Source organism: Anopheles maculipalpis, chromosome 2RL (assembly GCF_943734695.1).
Source record: "Anopheles maculipalpis chromosome 2RL, idAnoMacuDA_375_x, whole genome shotgun sequence".
NCBI classification, from domain to species: domain Eukaryota; kingdom Metazoa; phylum Arthropoda; class Insecta; order Diptera; family Culicidae; genus Anopheles; species Anopheles maculipalpis.
The window spans coordinates 773,715-792,215 of NC_064871.1; the positions used below are offsets into that span (position 1 = coordinate 773,715).

General features: G+C 44.4%; 9 protein-coding genes across 10 annotated transcripts in view; 4 read left to right on the forward strand and 5 right to left on the reverse strand.

The window, feature by feature from the left end:
• The window catches only part of LOC126558632 (14-3-3 protein epsilon), a 321,858-nt gene that overhangs the window by 53,613 nt on the left and 249,744 nt on the right, over positions 1-18,501 (reverse strand). The window lies entirely within an intron of this gene.
• LOC126558357 (opsin-1-like) lies at positions 606-1,935 on the forward strand. Its single transcript, XM_050214357.1, has 2 exons — positions 606-706; positions 790-1,935. The coding sequence occupies exon 2, from the start codon at positions 792-794 to the stop codon at positions 1,902-1,904; it is 1,113 nt and encodes a 370-aa protein (XP_050070314.1). The 5' UTR covers positions 606-706; positions 790-791; the 3' UTR covers positions 1,905-1,935.
• On the reverse strand, positions 2,057-4,696 carry LOC126557099 (cilium assembly protein DZIP1L). The gene is made up of 2 exons (XM_050212755.1): positions 4,563-4,696; positions 2,057-4,479 (listed from the first exon to the last, which is right to left on the reverse strand). The coding sequence occupies exons 1-2, from the start codon at positions 4,663-4,665 to the stop codon at positions 2,057-2,059; spliced, it is 2,526 nt and encodes an 841-aa protein (XP_050068712.1). The 5' UTR covers positions 4,666-4,696.
• LOC126558940 (DNA replication complex GINS protein SLD5) lies at positions 4,939-5,725 on the reverse strand. Its single transcript, XM_050215029.1, has 2 exons — positions 5,588-5,725; positions 4,939-5,514 (listed from the first exon to the last, which is right to left on the reverse strand). Exons 1-2 carry the CDS (start codon positions 5,723-5,725, stop codon positions 4,939-4,941), a joined length of 714 nt encoding a protein of 237 aa, XP_050070986.1.
• On the forward strand, positions 6,210-6,949 carry LOC126559156 (uncharacterized). Its single transcript, XM_050215271.1, has 3 exons — positions 6,210-6,326; positions 6,394-6,532; positions 6,597-6,949. The coding sequence occupies exons 1-3, from the start codon at positions 6,210-6,212 to the stop codon at positions 6,911-6,913; spliced, it is 573 nt and encodes a 190-aa protein (XP_050071228.1). The 3' UTR covers positions 6,914-6,949.
• LOC126559952 (uncharacterized) lies at positions 7,348-11,841 on the forward strand. Its single transcript, XM_050216112.1, is given in 7 exon segments — positions 7,348-7,735; positions 7,807-9,474; positions 9,528-10,510; positions 10,597-10,851; positions 10,969-11,028; positions 11,348-11,413; positions 11,608-11,841. Coding segments are annotated over 7 exon segments (3,654 nt in total).
• Positions 12,370-13,258, reverse strand: LOC126559598 (putative gustatory receptor 28b). The gene is made up of 4 exons (XM_050215769.1): positions 12,962-13,258; positions 12,665-12,883; positions 12,496-12,585; positions 12,370-12,432 (listed from the first exon to the last, which is right to left on the reverse strand). Exons 1-4 carry the CDS (start codon positions 13,172-13,174, stop codon positions 12,370-12,372), a joined length of 585 nt encoding a protein of 194 aa, XP_050071726.1. The 5' UTR covers positions 13,175-13,258.
• LOC126559953 (uncharacterized) lies at positions 15,353-16,756 on the reverse strand. The gene is made up of 4 exons (XM_050216114.1): positions 15,932-16,756; positions 15,720-15,863; positions 15,496-15,654; positions 15,353-15,415 (listed from the first exon to the last, which is right to left on the reverse strand). The coding sequence occupies exons 1-4, from the start codon at positions 16,754-16,756 to the stop codon at positions 15,353-15,355; spliced, it is 1,191 nt and encodes a 396-aa protein (XP_050072071.1).
• Positions 17,006-18,389, forward strand: LOC126558311 (putative gustatory receptor 28a). Its single transcript, XM_050214306.1, has 4 exons — positions 17,006-17,816; positions 17,881-18,099; positions 18,178-18,267; positions 18,330-18,389. Exons 1-4 carry the CDS (start codon positions 17,043-17,045, stop codon positions 18,387-18,389), a joined length of 1,143 nt encoding a protein of 380 aa, XP_050070263.1. The 5' UTR covers positions 17,006-17,042.

The following is an 18,501-nucleotide window of genomic DNA, read 5'->3' on the forward strand; positions in this document are numbered from 1 at the left end:
GTGGTTTGCAAAGTAGATGAGATTTTAAATAATTTGTTTCGATATTCGACGCTTTCTCTTGAGCTACATTCCGCGCTTAGTTTCCCTTAGTGAATTATTTTTTTCTTTGATACTCTAGCACTTTCAAACGTGCCACAAAGATGCAATGGACATGCCATACTTAAACGAACAAATCAGAACGCAAAGGTATATTTTTAAATACATTTCTCGTTAATATGTCATAGAAAGCACGTGGTGGCTAAAAATCTGTTTGTTAAGTTATTGAAAGTCTAATACACTAGGAAAAAGATGGCAAAACTTCATAGTTCATGGTCATGGTCAACTGCAAGGATTGGGAAAACAATCGATTAACTGTAGTTTCCCATTATCGAACACTGATCCACAATACAAGCAAGTGAATGGATTGGCATCTTACGCATTTCCAAGTGTGGCGTTTACATTCCTTTGCGCCAGCTCCTTAAGTCAATTTGTAATAAACGTAAAGGGGTAATTCAATTAGAGTTTTCTTTAAGATACTGGAAACACTTTTTCTATAAAAACGTACGATAACCGACCGAAATGCGAAGTCAATGTTTTGTCGCGGAACTGTGACGATTGTAGAGGAACAGGTGTATTGAAGTAGTTCGGTTTCTTCTGGGATCGATTTTCTTCAGTGTAGAGTGAACCGCAGATAGAAGGATTAAATTTTTAGTATTTGCGAATTAAGGTATAGCAAGCAGTAAAAGTTTCTTGTGTCTGTTCTATCAAAAGTGTTAACTACAATTTCTACTGAAACAAACACTTGTTTAGAAATGGCAGCCTTCGTGGAACCGCATTTCGATGCCTGGACCCAGGGTTCTGGCAACATGACCGTTGTGGATAAGGTCCCGCCAGAGATGCTCCACATGGTGCATCCCCACTGGAACCAGTTCCCACCGATGAACCCGCTGTGGCACTCGATTCTGGGCTTCGCCATCTTCGTGCTCGGAATGATCTCGATGACCGGAAACGGTTGTGTGATGTACATCTTCACGAACACCAAGTCTCTGCGGACTCCTTCCAACTTGCTGGTGGTCAATTTGGCCTTCTCCGACTTCTTCATGATGTTTACCATGGGACCGCCAATGGTGATCAACTGCTGGCACGAGACCTGGACTTTCGGACCGTTCGCCTGTGAGCTCTACGCTATGCTTGGATCGCTGTTCGGCTGTGCCTCGATCTGGACCATGACCATGATTGCGTTTGACCGATACAACGTTATCGTGAAGGGTCTTTCGGCGAAACCGATGACCAACAACGGAGCTCTCCTGCGCATTCTAGGCGTATGGGCGTTCGCACTGTTCTGGACTCTGGCCCCGCTCTTCGGATGGAACCGATACGTGCCGGAGGGTAACATGACCGCTTGCGGAACCGACTACCTGACCCAGACGTGGCTGAGCCGTTCATACATCATCGTCTACGCCATCTTCGTGTACTGGCTGCCTCTGCTGACCATCATCTACTCGTACACCTTCATCCTGAAGGCTGTGTCCGCACACGAAAAGAACATGCGCGAGCAGGCCAAGAAGATGAACGTCGCCTCGCTGCGTTCGCAGGAAGCCCAGAACACCAGCACCGAGATGAAGCTGGCCAAGGTCGCCCTGGTCACCATCTCGCTCTGGTTCATGGCCTGGACTCCGTATCTAGTCATCAACTTCACCGGCATCTTCAAGGCCGCTCCGATCAGCCCGCTGGCCACCATCTGGGGCTCGCTGTTCGCCAAGGCCAACGCCGTCTACAACCCGATTGTGTATGGCATCAGCCATCCGAAGTACCGCGCTGCTCTGTACCAAAAGTTCCCATCGCTGTCGTGCCAGGATGCACCAGCTGACGATGGGCAGTCGGTAGCGTCCGGTGCTACCCAGGCGTCAGATGAAAAGGCGTAAAGCGCTGCGAAAGGTAAAATCAAACAAAAAACCTTAAAGAAAGAGAGGGTATGCACTTCCTAAAATATATTTGCAACTGAACATGTTTCAGATGAGAAAACAGAAAATTTTGTGGAATATTGGACACTTTTTATAATTAACGAAAACTAAGTTTATTTGTCTTCATCGAAACTGCTAATATTCCAATCGGATTCATCGTCTACCTTTGCTTTCTGGGACTGATAGCTTTGTTGTGATCGTAAATATTCTTCTGCTGTTTGTTGCTGTATGCTGGGGGAAATTGCTCCAGCAGATTGAACATTATCTGCGCTATCTAAGTTAAACAGTACACGCTTTTTAGGGACTGGTTTCGTTTGCATTGTTGACACGCTTTCAACAAACCCACTGATGTCGTCCGGTGGATTTTCTTTATCCAAAACGGACCCCAGCTTTTTGGTCGTAGATATGGCCGGATGAATGGTTTTAATCGGAGTATGCAGTAACCGTTCTACTTGCTGATCGTAGCTAGAAATAGAAGCACGTTTGGACTGGTTGGGTACAACGATGGTTTCTTCCTGACCCGGAAAATGCAACACGTCCGCATGAACGGTGATGATATCGTCATCGATAATTTTTATCGTTGGCTTGTACAATGATCCCGCCTGGGCTCCAGGCACAAAGGAAATTTTCCCTTTGGATGACACATTCGAATCGGTTGACTGAACTGTGCCCATGTCTGGAAGGAGTAGCTTTTGCTTCGAGGGAAGTAATTCCAGTGCGGAGGAGGATAATTTTCGACGAGGTTGATTTAGGGGCACTTTGGAGGTAGAAGGATGCATTCCTTTCCTCACCAGGATCGGTTGATCTACGGCCATTTTACTGACGGTTACCTTCGTTTGGGGAGTTTCTTCTACTTTACCTCGCGCTAATTGATCCACCTTCGATAGCAATTGATTACGGGTGACGAAGAAATGGTTGTACTTTTGCTTTTGAACTTCTCGTCGGTCTGCTAATGCTTTGTAGGCAGCATTCAAATGCTCACCAAACAGCTGCTTCGACCGGGGATCAACTCCAATAGCTTTCAGGCGTGCACGGAACTGACTCAAAATTTGTTTTTTGGGCGAAATTAGTAAAGCCTTTTGGGAAGATAGCGATATTGGTATGGAAACTTTAGTGGTGTCCGATTCTGGTGTAGCAACTACGACACGTGGGGTGTGCTGAGTTAGTTTTGTAACCTGTTGAACTGTTGGACGTATTTCTTTGCCACTTTCGACTTGTTCTGATTCGGAAGAGTTCACATTGCTACTATGGTCGTTTTCCACTACCTCCATGGTGCGTTCTGCCACCGATTCACCTTCTATGGCAACCGTTGGAAGAGTAACCACTTTCAAAATGGTCGGATGGTGTGGAACACTATGGTTAAAATGAGTCCCGCGGGTATGGTGCTGATCGGTATCGTGTTCTAAGGCACGTGAATCGAGTAGCAGTTTCTCCATCTCTTCCATCTTTTGTGCATACACTCCTTCGAATGACGCGATCGTTTGTTGGGCTTGCTTTTGACTTTTTTCGTACATCTTTTCCAACTCTTGATACCGATCCTTCCAAACGCTCTCTTCCGTGACCGGTATGGGAGTATTTCTTTCTGACTTTTCCATGCTTTGAATTACATCTACTAGGTCCTGTTTCACGATTGCAAGTTCCTGGTTGAAAATTTTTCTTTCACCAGCTTTCCAGATTTCAAAGAGCTCCTTTTGTTCCTCCAAAAACGTTTGCAAATCGGATTTTGAAATAAGGTCTGCTGAGGGAGGCATCCGTTCTGGTGGTTTGCTATCGTGTAATGGGTCGGATTCCAACGTAATTAGCATGTTTGTTTGCGTTTGTGCTTCTTTGTCGTTTAAATCCTTGTCATCCGTAAGGTTACTTTGTATTCCAATGCTGTGAAGTACTTTGGTTGGAGGTTTCTCCATTGCACTGCTACTGTCCTCAGAGCAAACGCGACACCGATGATGTTTCGTGCGATGATTTTGAAGGTCCTTTTCAGCAGCATTGAGTCGTTCCTTAAGTTGTTTCACCTCCAGCTCAAGTTTAATGGTATTAATCAGGTTGGTATCCGTAGTGGACGGCTTACGATCGAACGTAGCGTCTGGTGGTCGTACAATATTTGCATGCTTTCGTACTACGTGCGCATTCAACAGTTCCGGACTGATGAAATTTTTTGTACATCTTGAACATGGATAAATTACGCTTGCCACTGACTGCGCGTGTTGATGTTCCATAGTTTCGTTACGGTGCAATTTTCTTTGTAGCAATGTTACTTCTTCGTTATGTTTTTTGTTCATTTTTTCGAGTCGCACATTTTCCTCCTGTAAGCCTTGTATGGTTTTTCTAATTTCCAGCACTGTCTCATCTAGAAACTGCTTGCAAAACAACAGATACTGAATACTAAACTGTGCAAGAATGAAGTACTTTCCGATCGCAGGATCAAGGATCCGATTGTTTAACACGTTCCCGATAGGCACTTCCGAAATGTGTGGAATGAACTCATCCAGTTTTTCATAATCCTGCTCACTCACAATACCGTAAGGATCGATGGAAGCTGCACAATTGATCGATAAGATCGAAAAAGGGATGCGTTAGTATGGCGGTAGGTGCGAAAAAAAAAATGCGGATTGCTATTACCAATGAAACGCCAATCGATGCAATGTCCCGCGGAAAGCTCACGTATTGTAAAACCAGCTTCTCTTGCTATTTTCGGAAAGTTGTGATGCCATCTGTATGACATTCTTATCGAACGAACGTACGGCCCAGCCAGGACAGGCCAGCTTTTTTGCGTCGTCGGTTTTATAATGCTGTATAACTTTGCTTTATTTTCATTCCTAAATCTGACGGTTAATGTCACTTTGATGTGGAAGGACGACGGTTTCCTGGTTTCCTTCGCAACGGCGTAGCGACCCTTTACGTATCCATAGTAACAATATTGTGCAAAACAAACAATCTTTTGCTTACCTTCCAAAATTCGATAACACCTTCACTACTACGTACATCAGTCAGTGCTTCAGATTAATTCTAGTTTTCCTTCGATTACCAGCGCCTCAATATCGCGATATCGGAACAAATGTACTGCACCGACTCGAATGTTGACCGAGTGTTCACCTCCGCCCAGTGAATATTCCCCAACGTCTTGCCTTGCGCGAGCAAAGACGTGTGTGTTTAAATTTGGAACGACCCGGCGTGCTCGCTCATCATCTTGATGGTTTTGCGGCATGTGGCGAGTGACCAACTCGTGGAAATGGGTTTCGACGCTATCGTGAAAGTCACGCGCAAACTTGTGTTCAGCTTCCGATAGTCGTTTCAAATTGCGCGGTCTGCTGGACTCCACATTCAGGACGTGAGATGCGTAAGTTTCTAGCTTTTGCAATCTACACCGCAGATAGCTGGCCACGATGAATCTGATCCGCTCCACTTCCATCCGATGTACGATGTAGAGCAGATCATTTTTGTTTGCCGTTGCCAGATTTTCTTCCATGTGCACCAGCTGTATCATAACCATTTCCACCAGGGCCTCCTCATAGGGGAGCACATCGGGGGCAAATTTTTCATTTATCCAGGCGCGCTGAAGAGCTTCCAAAACCTAACGACGAGCGAAGATGGGATTAGGCAAGGGTTTTGTATGTGTCATTGTTTACCATCACTTTTTTGTTTACCTCTTGTGAGGACATTTGGATTTCTTCCTCATCATCCTCAAACTCTTCGATCCTCCCGTTGCGCGAACCATTTAGATGTATACCAGGCTCAGTGCTTGTTTCAGGGTGATTTTCCGAATCTAATTCACTACTCTCCATCGCTTATGAAAGTTAATTTTATTTAAATTTGTATGCGATCGGAATTCGATGACCTGAATTGCGCGCGAATAGGATGACAAGTTTCAAATGCCAATATCCTCACCGAGCAGGTTGGACAACGAATGAACAACGTTGTGTTTATGTGTTGTGGCAACACATAAGTTTTGTTCTGCTTAAATTAAAACATGCAAAGATTTAGTATCAATTGCTGCGTTGTGGTAAATGTTGTTTATATTTATTAATAACCATCATAATGTAGAAAAAGCAAAGACTGGCGATGTCAAAACTGCTATGCGCTGTCAAGTAATGATTTTTTATGCGACCTCCAGCACGTTCGACTTTCACTTCGAAGGACTCGGTGTGTTTACAATGATTTAGGCGAATGTAGGAATTAAATTACGATAGGAAGCAGAAAGCTCGTAGAAACTGATCACCCGTGAAGTGCAGTTAATATACTGTTATTGTTAACTTCTGAGCCTGCACAATGTCGGCTAAAGCATTGCAACAAGTCTTTCGAGTGGTGGTGGAAAATGTGCTGAATCGTTGGACAGCACTGCGGCTCGCCGTAGAGCATGGCATGGGTGGTCCCCTTGGGTTGAATGTGAGTAGATTCCTCGTAATTTCCCACCCATCTTACTAACCATTGATGGTGTACCATCGATTTCCAGACGGCAATAGAACTGATCGACTACGTAACATCGTACTGTACCGAAAATAAACATGTGGACGCGATCGATTTACGCGAAGTGCTGGAAGAAATAATGGACCAAGAGTTCGAAACTATCTGTGAGGATGATTCTACACAAGGTATGCGAATTGGCGGGGGACAACCAGTCACGTATTGATGCAATGTTTCTATTTCGGTTCACAGAGGTCAGCGCAGTGTTAATAAAGCACTTGCAATTGTTGAAGGAAGGCAAGGAAGAAGAGGTTAGGGCTGGAATTGACCGGATGATCCCGTGCGAAATGTGGATAGTGAGTGGATCGAAAATAAAATATCAGCAAAAGGACGACAGTAGCGATAGCGAGGAAGATGCGAACGATCAAGAGGATATGGAAGTAGAACCGGCTTCGGCGGTAGACGTGTCTTCGGAAGTTAGTCCAAGCACATGCGGTTCCAGCACGAAGTTTATCGAGGAATCCATCGATCCCGGATGGACGCAGGTTCGCGGCCGCCGACGCCGATAGTGTAAGTATATAGGCTGATATGAAGGTTATGATGTAAATATATTAAAACGAGAAAAAATTATAAATTAGATTGTAGTTTCGTCTACAACCGGATGACACGAAAACGAGAAGGCAAAATTTGGTATTTTTGTCTGGCAGCACGGTCCTCTGGCAGTCCAGTCTACTGTCAGTGAGCTGTCAGTCACAGCGGGTTTGGGATAAAAATCGGCAGCAAAACAAATTGGGTGCGAATGAGAAGATTAAGTTAAGCGGAACGACTGTTCTTGTTTCTTGTTTTTAAGGTAGTAGGAATGTAGGATTTTTTAATGCAAACCCGTTCACAGAAACATTTGTTACATCGGATTTCTTTTTAGTGAAAATTTTTAACTACTTTTCACCAAGTTCTAAGAGTATGTGAAGCTTCGACAGAACTCTCACAAAAAAAAAACAAAACAATGGCATGGCGAAACAATAGACCAAGGCAACCGCAAGGCATGGGTCCCAGGTATCCTCCGCCGATGGGCAACGTTCATCTGGCAGCGTCCAGTGACCCGGTAGCTAGTTATGGAGCAGCAAATACCGATCAGTATAATCAATGGCAATGGCAGCAGTATCAGCAACAATACGCCCAGTGGTATGCTATGTATGGCGAGAAATACGCACAACAAACAGGTACTACGTTGCCACCAGTAGCCTCACCTATGCCGCAAGCAGTTTCGCATGTCACAACAAATCCCTATGCTGAGGCACCGCTGCCGGTGGGACCAGTTTTCGGTTCGCTAGGAATGGCGGCACCACCACCACCATCTGAACCACATCCTGACGAGCTGAAGATGAGCAGAAGTAAAGGCCGCAATGCTAGAAATTGTCCTGTAACGGTTTGATTTAACTTTGTTTTCTCCCAAACGTTTCAGCTGGCGAGAAACCACCTCCTCCGGAAGAGAAAAGTCCCGAGGAGATCGCTTTCGATGAACAGTTTCGAAAGTGGGAACAGGAGTTTGAGACGTGGAAAAAAACCAACATAAATCACCCGGACAAGGCGGCATACCGAGAGTACGAACAGAAGTACGAAGAACAGCGTAAAAAGCTGCTGGATCATCGCGAACAGCTGCGCCGTAGAAGGAATGGAGTGCAGAACGCTATGGTTCAGGCTCCTCGTAATACGACCCTTATCACATCTATACAAAAACCTCCTCCACCACCACCATCACCACAGCCTACCCAACCACCACCTCCACCACAGCCAGTCCATTACTTGCAGCCACCACAGCCACCCCAAGAGCCTGCAGAGGAAGAACCACCTTCCACCATTATGCCAACAGACTCAGAAAATACTCAGCAAGAAAACGACGATATGCATCTACAAAATCTGTTCAGTGGTTCCGGAAAGGGTGCTCGTGGCGGTGGCATCCCTGGACTGGATTTAATCGATGATGCACCACCGCCATTGCCGAAGAAGGCAAAACTCGAAGAAGCTGTCGTCGATTTATCGAACGACGAGGAAGAAATCAAACAAACAACAGCAACGACCAACAGCAACTCGAACAAAAACATGATCAGTACTTTGTTAAACGATCCCAATGTGAATGCTCTGCTGCAGCTGGTAGGAAAAACGATTTCAGGGAATGGCACAAGAGCTGGTGTTAGTGACACAACCAATCCCCTAGTGGCGGCCTTGGCACAGCTTACAAATAATTCAAATCTAGAGAAAAATAATTCTGACGAACGGTGGCCGAATGAAATGAACGAAGTCACGGTACATCCTCCAAACTCATCGTTTGACTCCCATATGAATGGACCGAATGATCGGGGACTTCTTCCATCAACAAGCGGTTCTTTGCCGCGTAACACTATGGTGAGGGAAGATGAGAGGCTTTTACCGCACAATAAACCGCAGGATTTCAATCCGCGCATACCTCCACCACTGCTGGACGTTGACTTTACCCGGCCGCCGCCGTTGATAAGATCAGACAACAAGTCGCAGCGCGACAGATTCGGTGAAATAGGATCGTTTAACGATGGTTATCTTGGTGACGGGTCACCGTTGGCGAAAATGCCACGATTCGACTTAGGACCACCGCCGCAGGGACCAGTCCAGCCCAACCATAAGGAATACATGGTGGATCCGGAGCTGGGTCGGCCGGTGGCAGTCCCCAAACCGGACTGGATGACTGAGGAGGAATATCAGGAAATTTACGATCGTTACGAGCACGTACTAAGTTTTGAGGAACGGAAAAGTAAAATGGTGTTAGCGATACACGTGCTGAAGCAGAGAAAAATCCGCATCGGTACGCTCGTGGTTGATGAACTTAACCGCACCTTTGCTGGCATGCCGAAGCCAATGCCACCGGTGAAAGAGCAGATAAAAAGTGAACCGGTTGACGAATATTTCAAACCACAGCAGGTGTTTGATTATTCCAACTGTAGGAATGTGGGAGCAGTCACTAGCCATTCATTGCCGGCAGGACGAGTCATAGACTATGGCCACCGGGGAACTAATGCGCATGGCACGATCAATAATAGATTCAACACCAGCAGACGGGATGAATTCCCCGTTCGTGAAGGTATGAATAAGTATATTTGTCATTAATTTTGTAGGGGTTCTTATTGTAAAACGAATTTGGTTCATTTTTAGGTAACGAAAACGGATTCGGTAGTAATACGCAGCGTTTTGATTACAATCATTCGCGAGTGGCCAGCAACGTGGGATCGGTGGCGTCTGTGCAGCATAGTACAGCGTGGCCACAAACAAATCAGCCCGGTTCGCACGATCGAACCGTGTCTGGGTTGGAACGATTGGCACAGATGCATCTCAATCCCAATCCGGAAGAAAGTAATCCTAACTATCCGAGTAAGTTCCTGCTGATGAATGATAATCGTCCCAATTGCCTTAGTACGAAGCGCGCCAAGCGGCCGTCGTCCATACGCAAGCAGAAACTGAAACAAATGCAACAACAGGCACAACTGCAGCAACCCGAACAGAATGAGGAGCCAATCGCTTCGAATTTGATTGTTTGCAAGCAGGAACCGGAGATGCTGCTAGAGGACTTGAGCTCGGACGAAGACATTGCGCCCGATGACAGCCTTGCGTATCAGAGTAATGACGAAAGCGCAAAGCCAAATGCAGTTAAGCAAGAACCACCGGACGAACGGTCCGAATCGACAGTATCGTCGTTATTTTCGCAGAATCATACCGTTACCCGGATGGTAGACATTGACGATCTGCTATTGCCACCGGGACGTTACCACCGTCCACCCAGAATATGTCTGCTAATCCGAGGTCTACCGGGCAGTGGGAAATCGCATCTGGCGCGGTTAATTAAAAACAAGGAGCAAACGTTCGATCAATCGCCACGTGTGTTGAGCCTTGACGATTATTTTCTGGTCGAGCGAGAGGAGGAACAGAAGGATCCAGTTTCGGGCAAAGTAACAAAGCTAACCCGTTCAGAGTACGAGTACGATGCGGAAATGGAAGACATCTACATACAGAATCTGATCAAAGCATTCAAACGGACAATTTCTGAACGATTGTTTAATTTTGTGATTGTCGACTGCTGCAATCACCGGCTAGAAACTTATTGCGAGTTTCACAACTACGCCCGGAGCAATGGTTTTAAGGTAAGAGACGATGCATGACCGTCGGACGGATTCGAGAAAGTTTCTAGCTAATAGAATTTCTTGTTCTTTCCAACTCTCTTTGCCAGGTTTATACGTGCACGATGCAAACCGATGTGGAAGATTGTGCCAGGCAAAACATTCATAAGCGCACGGAACAAGAGATTCAGGCGTATGCCGACAATTGGGCGATGGCTCCCGACGAGCACGTGCAAATCAATTTTAACTCTCTGCTTGAACCGGAACTGCCGGCAGATACGGATACAACAGTGGCTGATATGGAGCTGGCTGCAGTGGATGAGGAGCGTCCAGACGCCGAAGAGTACAGGGCCCAAACGGAACAAGTAGGAAACACAGTAGTTTAATGTTGCTTTACACAAATTGTGTTACTTGCAATGGCGTGGCGAATGGCGAATAATGGTAATTCTGTTTTCGTTCAATATCCCAACTTCTTTTTGTAGACCAACAACAAACCATCACACGAAGAAAGCAATGACAGCCCGGTGGAGGGCTCGGCTGAGGTGAGATATTGAATAATTAGGAAATGAATGTTGAAACATATTCGGATGTACAGTTATGATTGTACAGTTTACTGGATAAAAATATGGCATCTAATGAAATCAACACCGCTGGACACCTGTTTTATTTTAGATTGTTTAGTATTTAGTATTTCTATCAAGATTTTGTATTTATTATATCGGGATGCATACATTTGGTGCATACAAGAATTGACACAGCGTTGAATGAAACATTTAACGCATCGTGTAGTAGCGTTCAGCGTCGTAATGATACGGTTTTTTCTTAACAATCACTATCGATAAATGTAATGCGTGCATATAGTGTGACATGTTCGCGAGTAAATGGGACCACGACACCAGTGAGCAGAATTTAGGTTGGTATAATTTAGCTTACTCTTAACTGTATTCAAATAATGAATTCGCTTTCGAAAAGAAGTGAAAAATATGAACCGTATTTGACTTTTCGGAACATTTAGAACCAGTAGTATAGTATTTTGTTATGTTTAATTTTGTAAAAACAGCATGATTGTTTTTTTCCTCTTTTTTTTGTGTGTATGTGTTTTTTCTCTTCTATCTTCATAGCTGGACGATGTCAACAGCGAGGACCAGGAAAACGAAGCCCAAGATAGTGCCAACTCCGGAAAGAAGAAGCGTGTACGTTGGACCGATGTTGAGGAGCGCAAACCGCAGGAAAAGATGCGTCAGCTAGGCTTCGTCGTAGGCGTTACGGATTGGAGGCGCATGATAGACCCGTCCGAGGGAAGCAGTGCGCTAACGCAAACGAAGTAGATTGCTCGAGTAAAGAGACAGGAGTAAGTATTAATGAACGCAAGTGAAGGACGATACAGGATGATCGTCGTCTTCCGCATTCGTAATACTGCACCTCCTCACTTCAGAGTGTAGGAATATTTGCTAACAAAACCAGTGTATCATCAGTGTCTCATCGCAAACTGGTGCTCCACAGGTGTGTATTGCTCCAATACCTCCCCCATCTTCTCGTTGTAGGTAGTTTTAGCCGGTGGCCGGTACCAATCGAGAGAGATCTGAATGTGTAAATCACGCGTACGCTTGCTGTAAAAGCGTCCTTGTTTTTGGTTACGCGAAATCCTGCCTGCGAAAAGAAATAAGAGTGATGACGCTTGCGCAGCCATTTGTATGCTACACGATACGAACATCACACGTGTAATATCTGAACTAATTTTTATTACTCACATGCTACGCTCTAGCTCCATTGATGTATTACAATTATCGAATAAAAAAAATGGATGCGAAATCGGGCTACAGAGTGGATAGAACTGTGGAAAGATTGCGTATCCGAAAATTGAAGCTGGCGCGCAATGGTGCTTAAAATTCGGCCAGCTGAAACTGCACCAACATTATTAGGTAACTGGTTATTGTTGCTATCATCTGGAAGAGGTGTAGGATTAGTAGTAGTACTCGATGTTGATTTTTTGCGGTATTAGCACTTACCGAGAACATTAATGTGTAATCAACATTGTACATGCCGCAGTTGTTGATTTTAAAGTCCTGGTGCAATAACTCTATGGTGAATGATTCAATCTAACGGAAGAACCCAAATGCCATCAGCTCGCCATGCTGATGCGGACACGTGGTCAGTTTTTGGGGAAAAAATACTCACACATCGTTCGACCCTTAGATTAGGTCCTGTTGGAATGTACTCGTTCAGGAGCAACCCCATTTTTTCTGCCTGCTCGGTGATTTCAGAGCTAGCGGACACGATGTAGTAAAACTGGATGGCTTCAAAAATGGCAAACAGTATAGAGCTCATATACGTTCCCAAAGGCACGTCCGCTTCGTTTTTGATGTCCTGTACGATGGATGTGTAAGCGTAGAATATCTGCGCTTGACGCAAGAGAAAAACGATACCACTTCAGTCAGACAAATCGAACCTCGTTTCACCGCGTTTGATGCATACTTCCGATATGATAATAATGAAATGAACGAACAACAGGCACGCCATCGGAAAGCTCACAATCCGGATAACTATTTCGACGTTGGTAGTGACCAGATGGTGATTTTGTTTGATAGAGTTTATAGCTTCAAACGTGATTGTTTTGTGCATTTTAATATCGCAATAGTAAGACGAACGAATGTGCGGTAAATGCAGATAAATTCTGCGATTGAGCATGTCATAAAAATGAGCACCAATGTTCAGCAGAAAGACGATGACGTTGGTAAAGACAGCACCTTGCCAAATTGCAAATACGTTAAATATCCAGATTATTTCCGACAATGCGTTACCATGCGTGATAAACTGTCCGTAGTAAAACATAAAAAGCGCACATATGAACGTGTCTACCAGGAATAGTTTAATGGCATTTTTAATGATGTTCTTCTTCGTTCTCGGCAACTTCCACTGGTGGCCACCGTTTAGCAGACGGGATAGGTAGGTTAGACTGTTGAAGATGTCACAAATCACTGCTCTGGACGGTAGCATGTGTACGTAAGCGAGCGTAAGGGTAAAATAGTGCAGGAAACACTGCACCCAAACAAGAATATTCACAAGAGTAAGATTCGGATAAGGAATTGTCGATAACAAGTAAAAATAGACAAAAGGATAGAAGCAAATCTGTGTCACTGCGAGCGCGTAAGACCACCGGGTGAGCCCTTTACTAACGCGAAAGTCTTCAAATAGCCCAGTGTAATGAAATGGAAAGTATCCCATCAATTGGGCAGTATGAAAAAGGGTGCGAAGTTCGAACAACGTTAAGGAATCGTAAATCATGATGAACCGACGGTGGTAGAGAAATTTGAGGACTGGCTGTGTCGGAGAAACAAGAATTTATCTTACGAGAACGTAACATGTGCAAGTGCCTTCCTGTGCGTTTTATTATTCATCCAAACAAAATAAACTCATGAATAAGTGAAGTGCAAGAACGGAAGTGTGGCGCAGTTCCTTACCTCAGAAATAATAATCAAAAATTGATACAACATTACGAGCGCCAGCGGTACGTTATAGAAACGAACGATGTTTTGAATGCACTCCGTAAGCGCGCCATGATGTGCGCGCAGAATGTTAAGCTGCCGGTAGATCTGATTGAGTACGATGCGTTTGTCCTGGTTGGTCGTATCGCGATGCTGGGCTATATCGGCCATATGCACCAGATTGTTGATAATAGTTTGCACGCGCTCGTTGATAAGGTGATAGAGAAATGCACCCCACAGTAAAACGACCAGCACAATATTCGTCACACCTACAAGCTGCATAACGGCGATCGTATTGAACCAGAAGGCGAGCATATAACTTGGTCCGAATATGCGCTGAAGCCAGATAAATGTGCCGTACCACAAAAACGCTTGCACAATGTCGAACGCGATCGTTTTAAGCAATAGTCGGCGTCCCACGGTAGATTCGCCGTTGGAGCAGGTGTACCGAAGTATTGCTTGCGTACGTACGATGAGTTCATTAAGAATGCTTAACAGTGTCGAAGGATCAAACAACACTTGCAGGTAGAGCACAAACACGATGATGTAGTTGAGCGTAAATTGAATCATCACTAGGTAATAGCTTATGGCTAGCATCGGAAATTGATGCTCTTTCAGTAGCAAGAGGTAAGAGTACGGATAGACCAGCAACAGGAACAGTGCTATAGCTCGGCTGTACCAAAGATTTGTCCGGGAACGGATGAAGATGAATGCTTGCGATGAGAATGGTAAAATGCCATACAATTGACCAAACCACTTGCATAGGAGAAAAACGGTTTTCGTGATGCGTACATCGTATGACATTGTGACGGATACTACCAAAGGTTTTGTATGGTGAACACCGTGTTACCCATTTGTGACCGCTAAGTACGTCGAAGATCAATCGTTAATCGTTAATTAATCGAGACGACTAATCAAAGTAATTGAAATTCTGACTACTGACCATAATCGTTAGTCGTTAGTCTTTCGTAAGCAAAGACGGTTGTATAATTTATTGATTGTTTTAGTAGCGCGAACAATATGGCTATGCGTTGACGATTTAGCTCCATTTATTTATGGGGTGTTGCTAACATCATTTGGACATCATATTATTGTTAGGAATCAACTGTAAAGGCAATTTATTCACACCTCTATTTGTCTGAAAGCGAAACATGTTTAGGATATAGCTTATCTGCGGGGCCATTTAATCGGATGTGTAATTTTGTGCTAATTGTCAGCATATCGGGACTTCATTCGGGATGGGAATTTAAGAGAAAAAATTGTATTCGGCTATTTATGTGCAATAAGTTGCTACTAAATCATATTTTATTTGACCACATTTTTCTATTTATGGTTTTACAGCTATATTCACTACAAAATAAGCACCAGCGGCATATGAAGACTAATAGGTGTTTAGTTGGAATTGTATCAGCACGATGAGATACATATTCACCGTTGTGATTAGCTAGGAAGAATTTGAAAAAAAGAATTCACTCATAATGATCCGAATTTAGCAACAATGGCGGACATAGGACTCATGCTTACCGAAAACAGAAACACTAGATCCAACACGTACAATCCAGCGACTTGGATTCTTAGGTCAGAGGCCAACATGGCAAGACCAAATATCTCGATGCTCCGTTCTGCTCGCGTATCTAGCGGTGCGTTAATAAATGCGTTCAGCGTGATTCCTGGTGAGCGAGCCTGATGAAAGAGAAGCTATAAGAAATCGATTCATGTTTCCTGAGAATGTGTGCAACAAACGGAACCTGTTTCGTGACAGTGGACGATCCTAATGCTAAAAGGAAACATTGAGCAGCCTCGAAGCAAAGGAACAGGACAGAGTTGGAAAATCGATGGTAGGATAAAAAGTCATTATCATGTTGTGCTTTTGTTATACAGACAAAGTAAATCTAACAGAATGAAAGACACGCGTAACGATTAATGGATGGAAGCGTTTAAATTGCTGAAGAGCACTTACCCTAGAAACTATTGCAAGGAATTGATTTAGGTTAATGAGTAAGAGAGGAATTTGGAAAATCGTAAACATCCCCTGTACGATCTCGCTTAACTCCTGATGCAGCGAACAGTGTCGATCGATTGTATCGCTTGCGTCGCAGCAAATTTGTTGCTGCAAGACTTTCCGTCTGCTCCAATACGAATTGTGCGTTTCGAAACAAACCATCTTGCGCACAGTGCGATCCAGCTGCTCGTTAATACGACTATAAGCGTATGAAGCGAAAAGGAGCATCAGCAGCATAAGGTTCGTGATCTGTGCATTGATTATGACCGCATAAATGTTCACTAGACGATATCCATGCACATTCTGTTCCGGAAGATATATTCCGTTGTTTACCGCAAACCGTGTGCACATCCCGATATCGATAAGCAACACCTTGCCCACAAGCATGTACACCATTCGATGGATCATGCTACACGTACGACTGCAGCACCACACACGTTGTACGATCGCAATGAATCGATCGATGTATCTGTACAGAGCGGCTTCGTGCGTAAGTATTTGATAGAAACAGAGGGAAGCGTTCGAGAATCGGATGAAAAACTCGACAAGCACTAACGAACGAATGAGAACGAAATCTACGTATTTGGAGGACCAAAACGAACCTCTCAACGCAATGATACTGAAGCTGTAGAAAACTAAAACCGTTGTACAGCAGGCGATCGTGAGGGACCAACGGCGTTTGTACTTGCTACGTCGAACCCTATGCCGGTCGTCGATTTCAAAAGGGATTAGCCCCATTATCGAATGGAAATGATACAGAAAGCCAAAGCAATAGCGGAACATGCTACTCTATGCGTTTATTGCGACGTGAAGGATATGCTGTGGTCGGTTCAGTAAATTCAATGTACTAAACTTAAAAAGTTCTTATAAATTACGGTTCACCGGTTGCTGCCAGATGTGACATACCTGCATCAGTGAAGAGAGAATAGTAAGAACTGAATTAATTATTAGATTTTGCATTGTTGTCTCGTCTGTCCATTGTAAGCAATCGAGTAAAGTGTTTGTGAGGTGGTGGTGACTAGCACGCGAAGCATGATCGCTGTTGTACATTAATCTTCCACTAGACACGATGGGACTGAAAGGTGTCCTGACTCCTTTGGAAAAGTGTTGCGTCTGGTTGCTGATGGTTTGTGGATTGATACCGTTTCGTTTGAACACATCGGAAAATCGGTTTGTGTTAAGTACCGCCCATTATTGGGGCAGTGTGCTGGGCACTGTGGCCTATGTCATCGCATCACCATGGCTTTTTTGGATTCCGATTAGCAGAGTAGAACATCCTAGTACCCCGCTAAACTACTATATGATGGTGATACAGTTCCTGTTTATGTACATTGTTGTAACAATGTCACGTTTAAAGGCTCTAGTCAATCGGAGAAAGCTTTGCCAGTTACTAAACGCACTGTTGGCTCTTCGCGAACAGACCCTGCAGGGCTCTTCAGAAGCATCGTTCGCCCCGACACTGGTCCGCAAGCTGTTCGTGAAGCTGATAGTGTTCGATCTTGGGATGATGATATTGTGTGCATCTTTCTTTCGAATGTATCTGAATTTGAAATTATCGTTTTTATATTCATTCATTGGCTTCCTTAATCTGCTGCTGGTGAGCAGCATGAACGTTGCCATTAACTTTCTTCTGTTTGTGCTGTATAATGCTATCAACATCTACATGCTCATCAATGCCCGTTGCACAGATCTGGTGTATGGTGGGTCTAATGCCGCAAAAGCGACCGTACGCCTGTATCTGATGCACACGGAGACGACCCTGATCGTACAAAGCATCGTGGAGGTCATAAGCATGCCGGTACTACTGTTGAGTATCTGGTTTTTTTTCATCATCGTATTTTCGGTAGGTTTAGGTTAAGCCCGCTCACTGTACTATCGAACTTTCAACACGTGCTTTCAATCCTTAGGTTTTCTACACGTACACGAGCCTTGTGCAGGATCTTCAAATGGGCTCAATGGATGCGTTACGGAACGTAATAAATCCAATTGCGTTCTTCATCAGTGAGGTAGCACAGGTTTACTTTCTGGTATCAGCTTCGGCTACGTTTACGGGCAGTGCGCAAAAAATCATTTCGTGTGTGAGCCTGTACACTGGACGAGTTTCGGACGGTCCAGGAGATCAAGCGGTACCGAGTAGTGGTGTGGTGAAGGAAAAAATCAGCTCCACGACAATGAAAAAATGGTTTGCTCTATTTACTTTGCAGATCGAGCTGCTCACCATTGAGCACTTAAACCGGGACTATGCGATACGGATAAAAGGACTGTTTGCTGTAGACAATACGATGCTATTCTCCGTAAGTATTCAGCGTATTCTTGAGAGTACTGTGAGTTAACTAATGGGGCACATCTTTTGCAGATTGTCGCCACCACTACCAGCTACATGATTATTTTAGTGCAATATTATCTCCAGGAATGAGCCGATGACTATAAAATGTACTACGATGAATAAATACAACCATCCCGGGGCCGGGTGTCGTTCGGGAAAGCAGGAGCGCGTGCAATCATAATATATTCATGTTCATTGGCTG

What these genes read in the sequence shown, in the direction of transcription:
- LOC126558357 (XM_050214357.1), top strand. Translation starts at nt 792, where the DNA reads ATGGCAGCCTTCGTGGAACCGCATTTCGATGCCTGGACCCAGGGTTCT.
- LOC126557099 (XM_050212755.1), bottom strand. Translation starts at nt 4,665, where the DNA reads ATGTCATACAGATGGCATCACAACTTTCCGAAAATAGCAAGAGAAGCT. An exon ending in CATCGATTGGCGTTTCATTG is followed by an intron (nt 4,480 to 4,562) that starts GTAATAGCAATC and finishes TCAATTGTGCAG; the next exon opens with CTTCCATCGATCCTTACGGT.
- LOC126558940 (XM_050215029.1), bottom strand. Translation starts at nt 5,725, where the DNA reads ATGGAGAGTAGTGAATTAGATTCGGAAAATCACCCTGAAACAAGCACT. An exon ending in TCCAAATGTCCTCACAAGAG is followed by an intron (nt 5,515 to 5,587) that starts GTAAACAAAAAA and finishes GCTCGTCGTTAG; the next exon opens with GTTTTGGAAGCTCTTCAGCG.
- LOC126559156 (XM_050215271.1), top strand. Translation starts at nt 6,210, where the DNA reads ATGTCGGCTAAAGCATTGCAACAAGTCTTTCGAGTGGTGGTGGAAAAT. An exon ending in GTGGTCCCCTTGGGTTGAAT is followed by an intron (nt 6,327 to 6,393) that starts GTGAGTAGATTC and finishes ATCGATTTCCAG; the next exon opens with ACGGCAATAGAACTGATCGA. An exon ending in TGAGGATGATTCTACACAAG is followed by an intron (nt 6,533 to 6,596) that starts GTATGCGAATTG and finishes TTCGGTTCACAG; the next exon opens with AGGTCAGCGCAGTGTTAATA.
- LOC126559598 (XM_050215769.1), bottom strand. Translation starts at nt 13,174, where the DNA reads ATGCTCAATCGCAGAATTTATCTGCATTTACCGCACATTCGTTCGTCT. An exon ending in ATCTAAGGGTCGAACGATGT is followed by an intron (nt 12,586 to 12,664) that starts GTGAGTATTTTT and finishes TTCTTCCGTTAG; the next exon opens with ATTGAATCATTCACCATAGA. An exon ending in ATTACACATTAATGTTCTCG is followed by an intron (nt 12,433 to 12,495) that starts GTAAGTGCTAAT and finishes CACCTCTTCCAG; the next exon opens with ATGATAGCAACAATAACCAG.
- LOC126559953 (XM_050216114.1), bottom strand. Translation starts at nt 16,756, where the DNA reads ATGTTCCGCTATTGCTTTGGCTTTCTGTATCATTTCCATTCGATAATG. An exon ending in CGTCCACTGTCACGAAACAG is followed by an intron (nt 15,655 to 15,719) that starts GTTCCGTTTGTT and finishes CTCTTTCATCAG; the next exon opens with GCTCGCTCACCAGGAATCAC. An exon ending in ATCTAGTGTTTCTGTTTTCG is followed by an intron (nt 15,416 to 15,495) that starts GTAAGCATGAGT and finishes AATTCTTCCTAG; the next exon opens with CTAATCACAACGGTGAATAT.
- LOC126558311 (XM_050214306.1), top strand. Translation starts at nt 17,043, where the DNA reads ATGGGACTGAAAGGTGTCCTGACTCCTTTGGAAAAGTGTTGCGTCTGG. An exon ending in TTTTCATCATCGTATTTTCG is followed by an intron (nt 17,817 to 17,880) that starts GTAGGTTTAGGT and finishes TTCAATCCTTAG; the next exon opens with GTTTTCTACACGTACACGAG. An exon ending in ACGGTCCAGGAGATCAAGCG is followed by an intron (nt 18,100 to 18,177) that starts GTACCGAGTAGT and finishes TTTACTTTGCAG; the next exon opens with ATCGAGCTGCTCACCATTGA.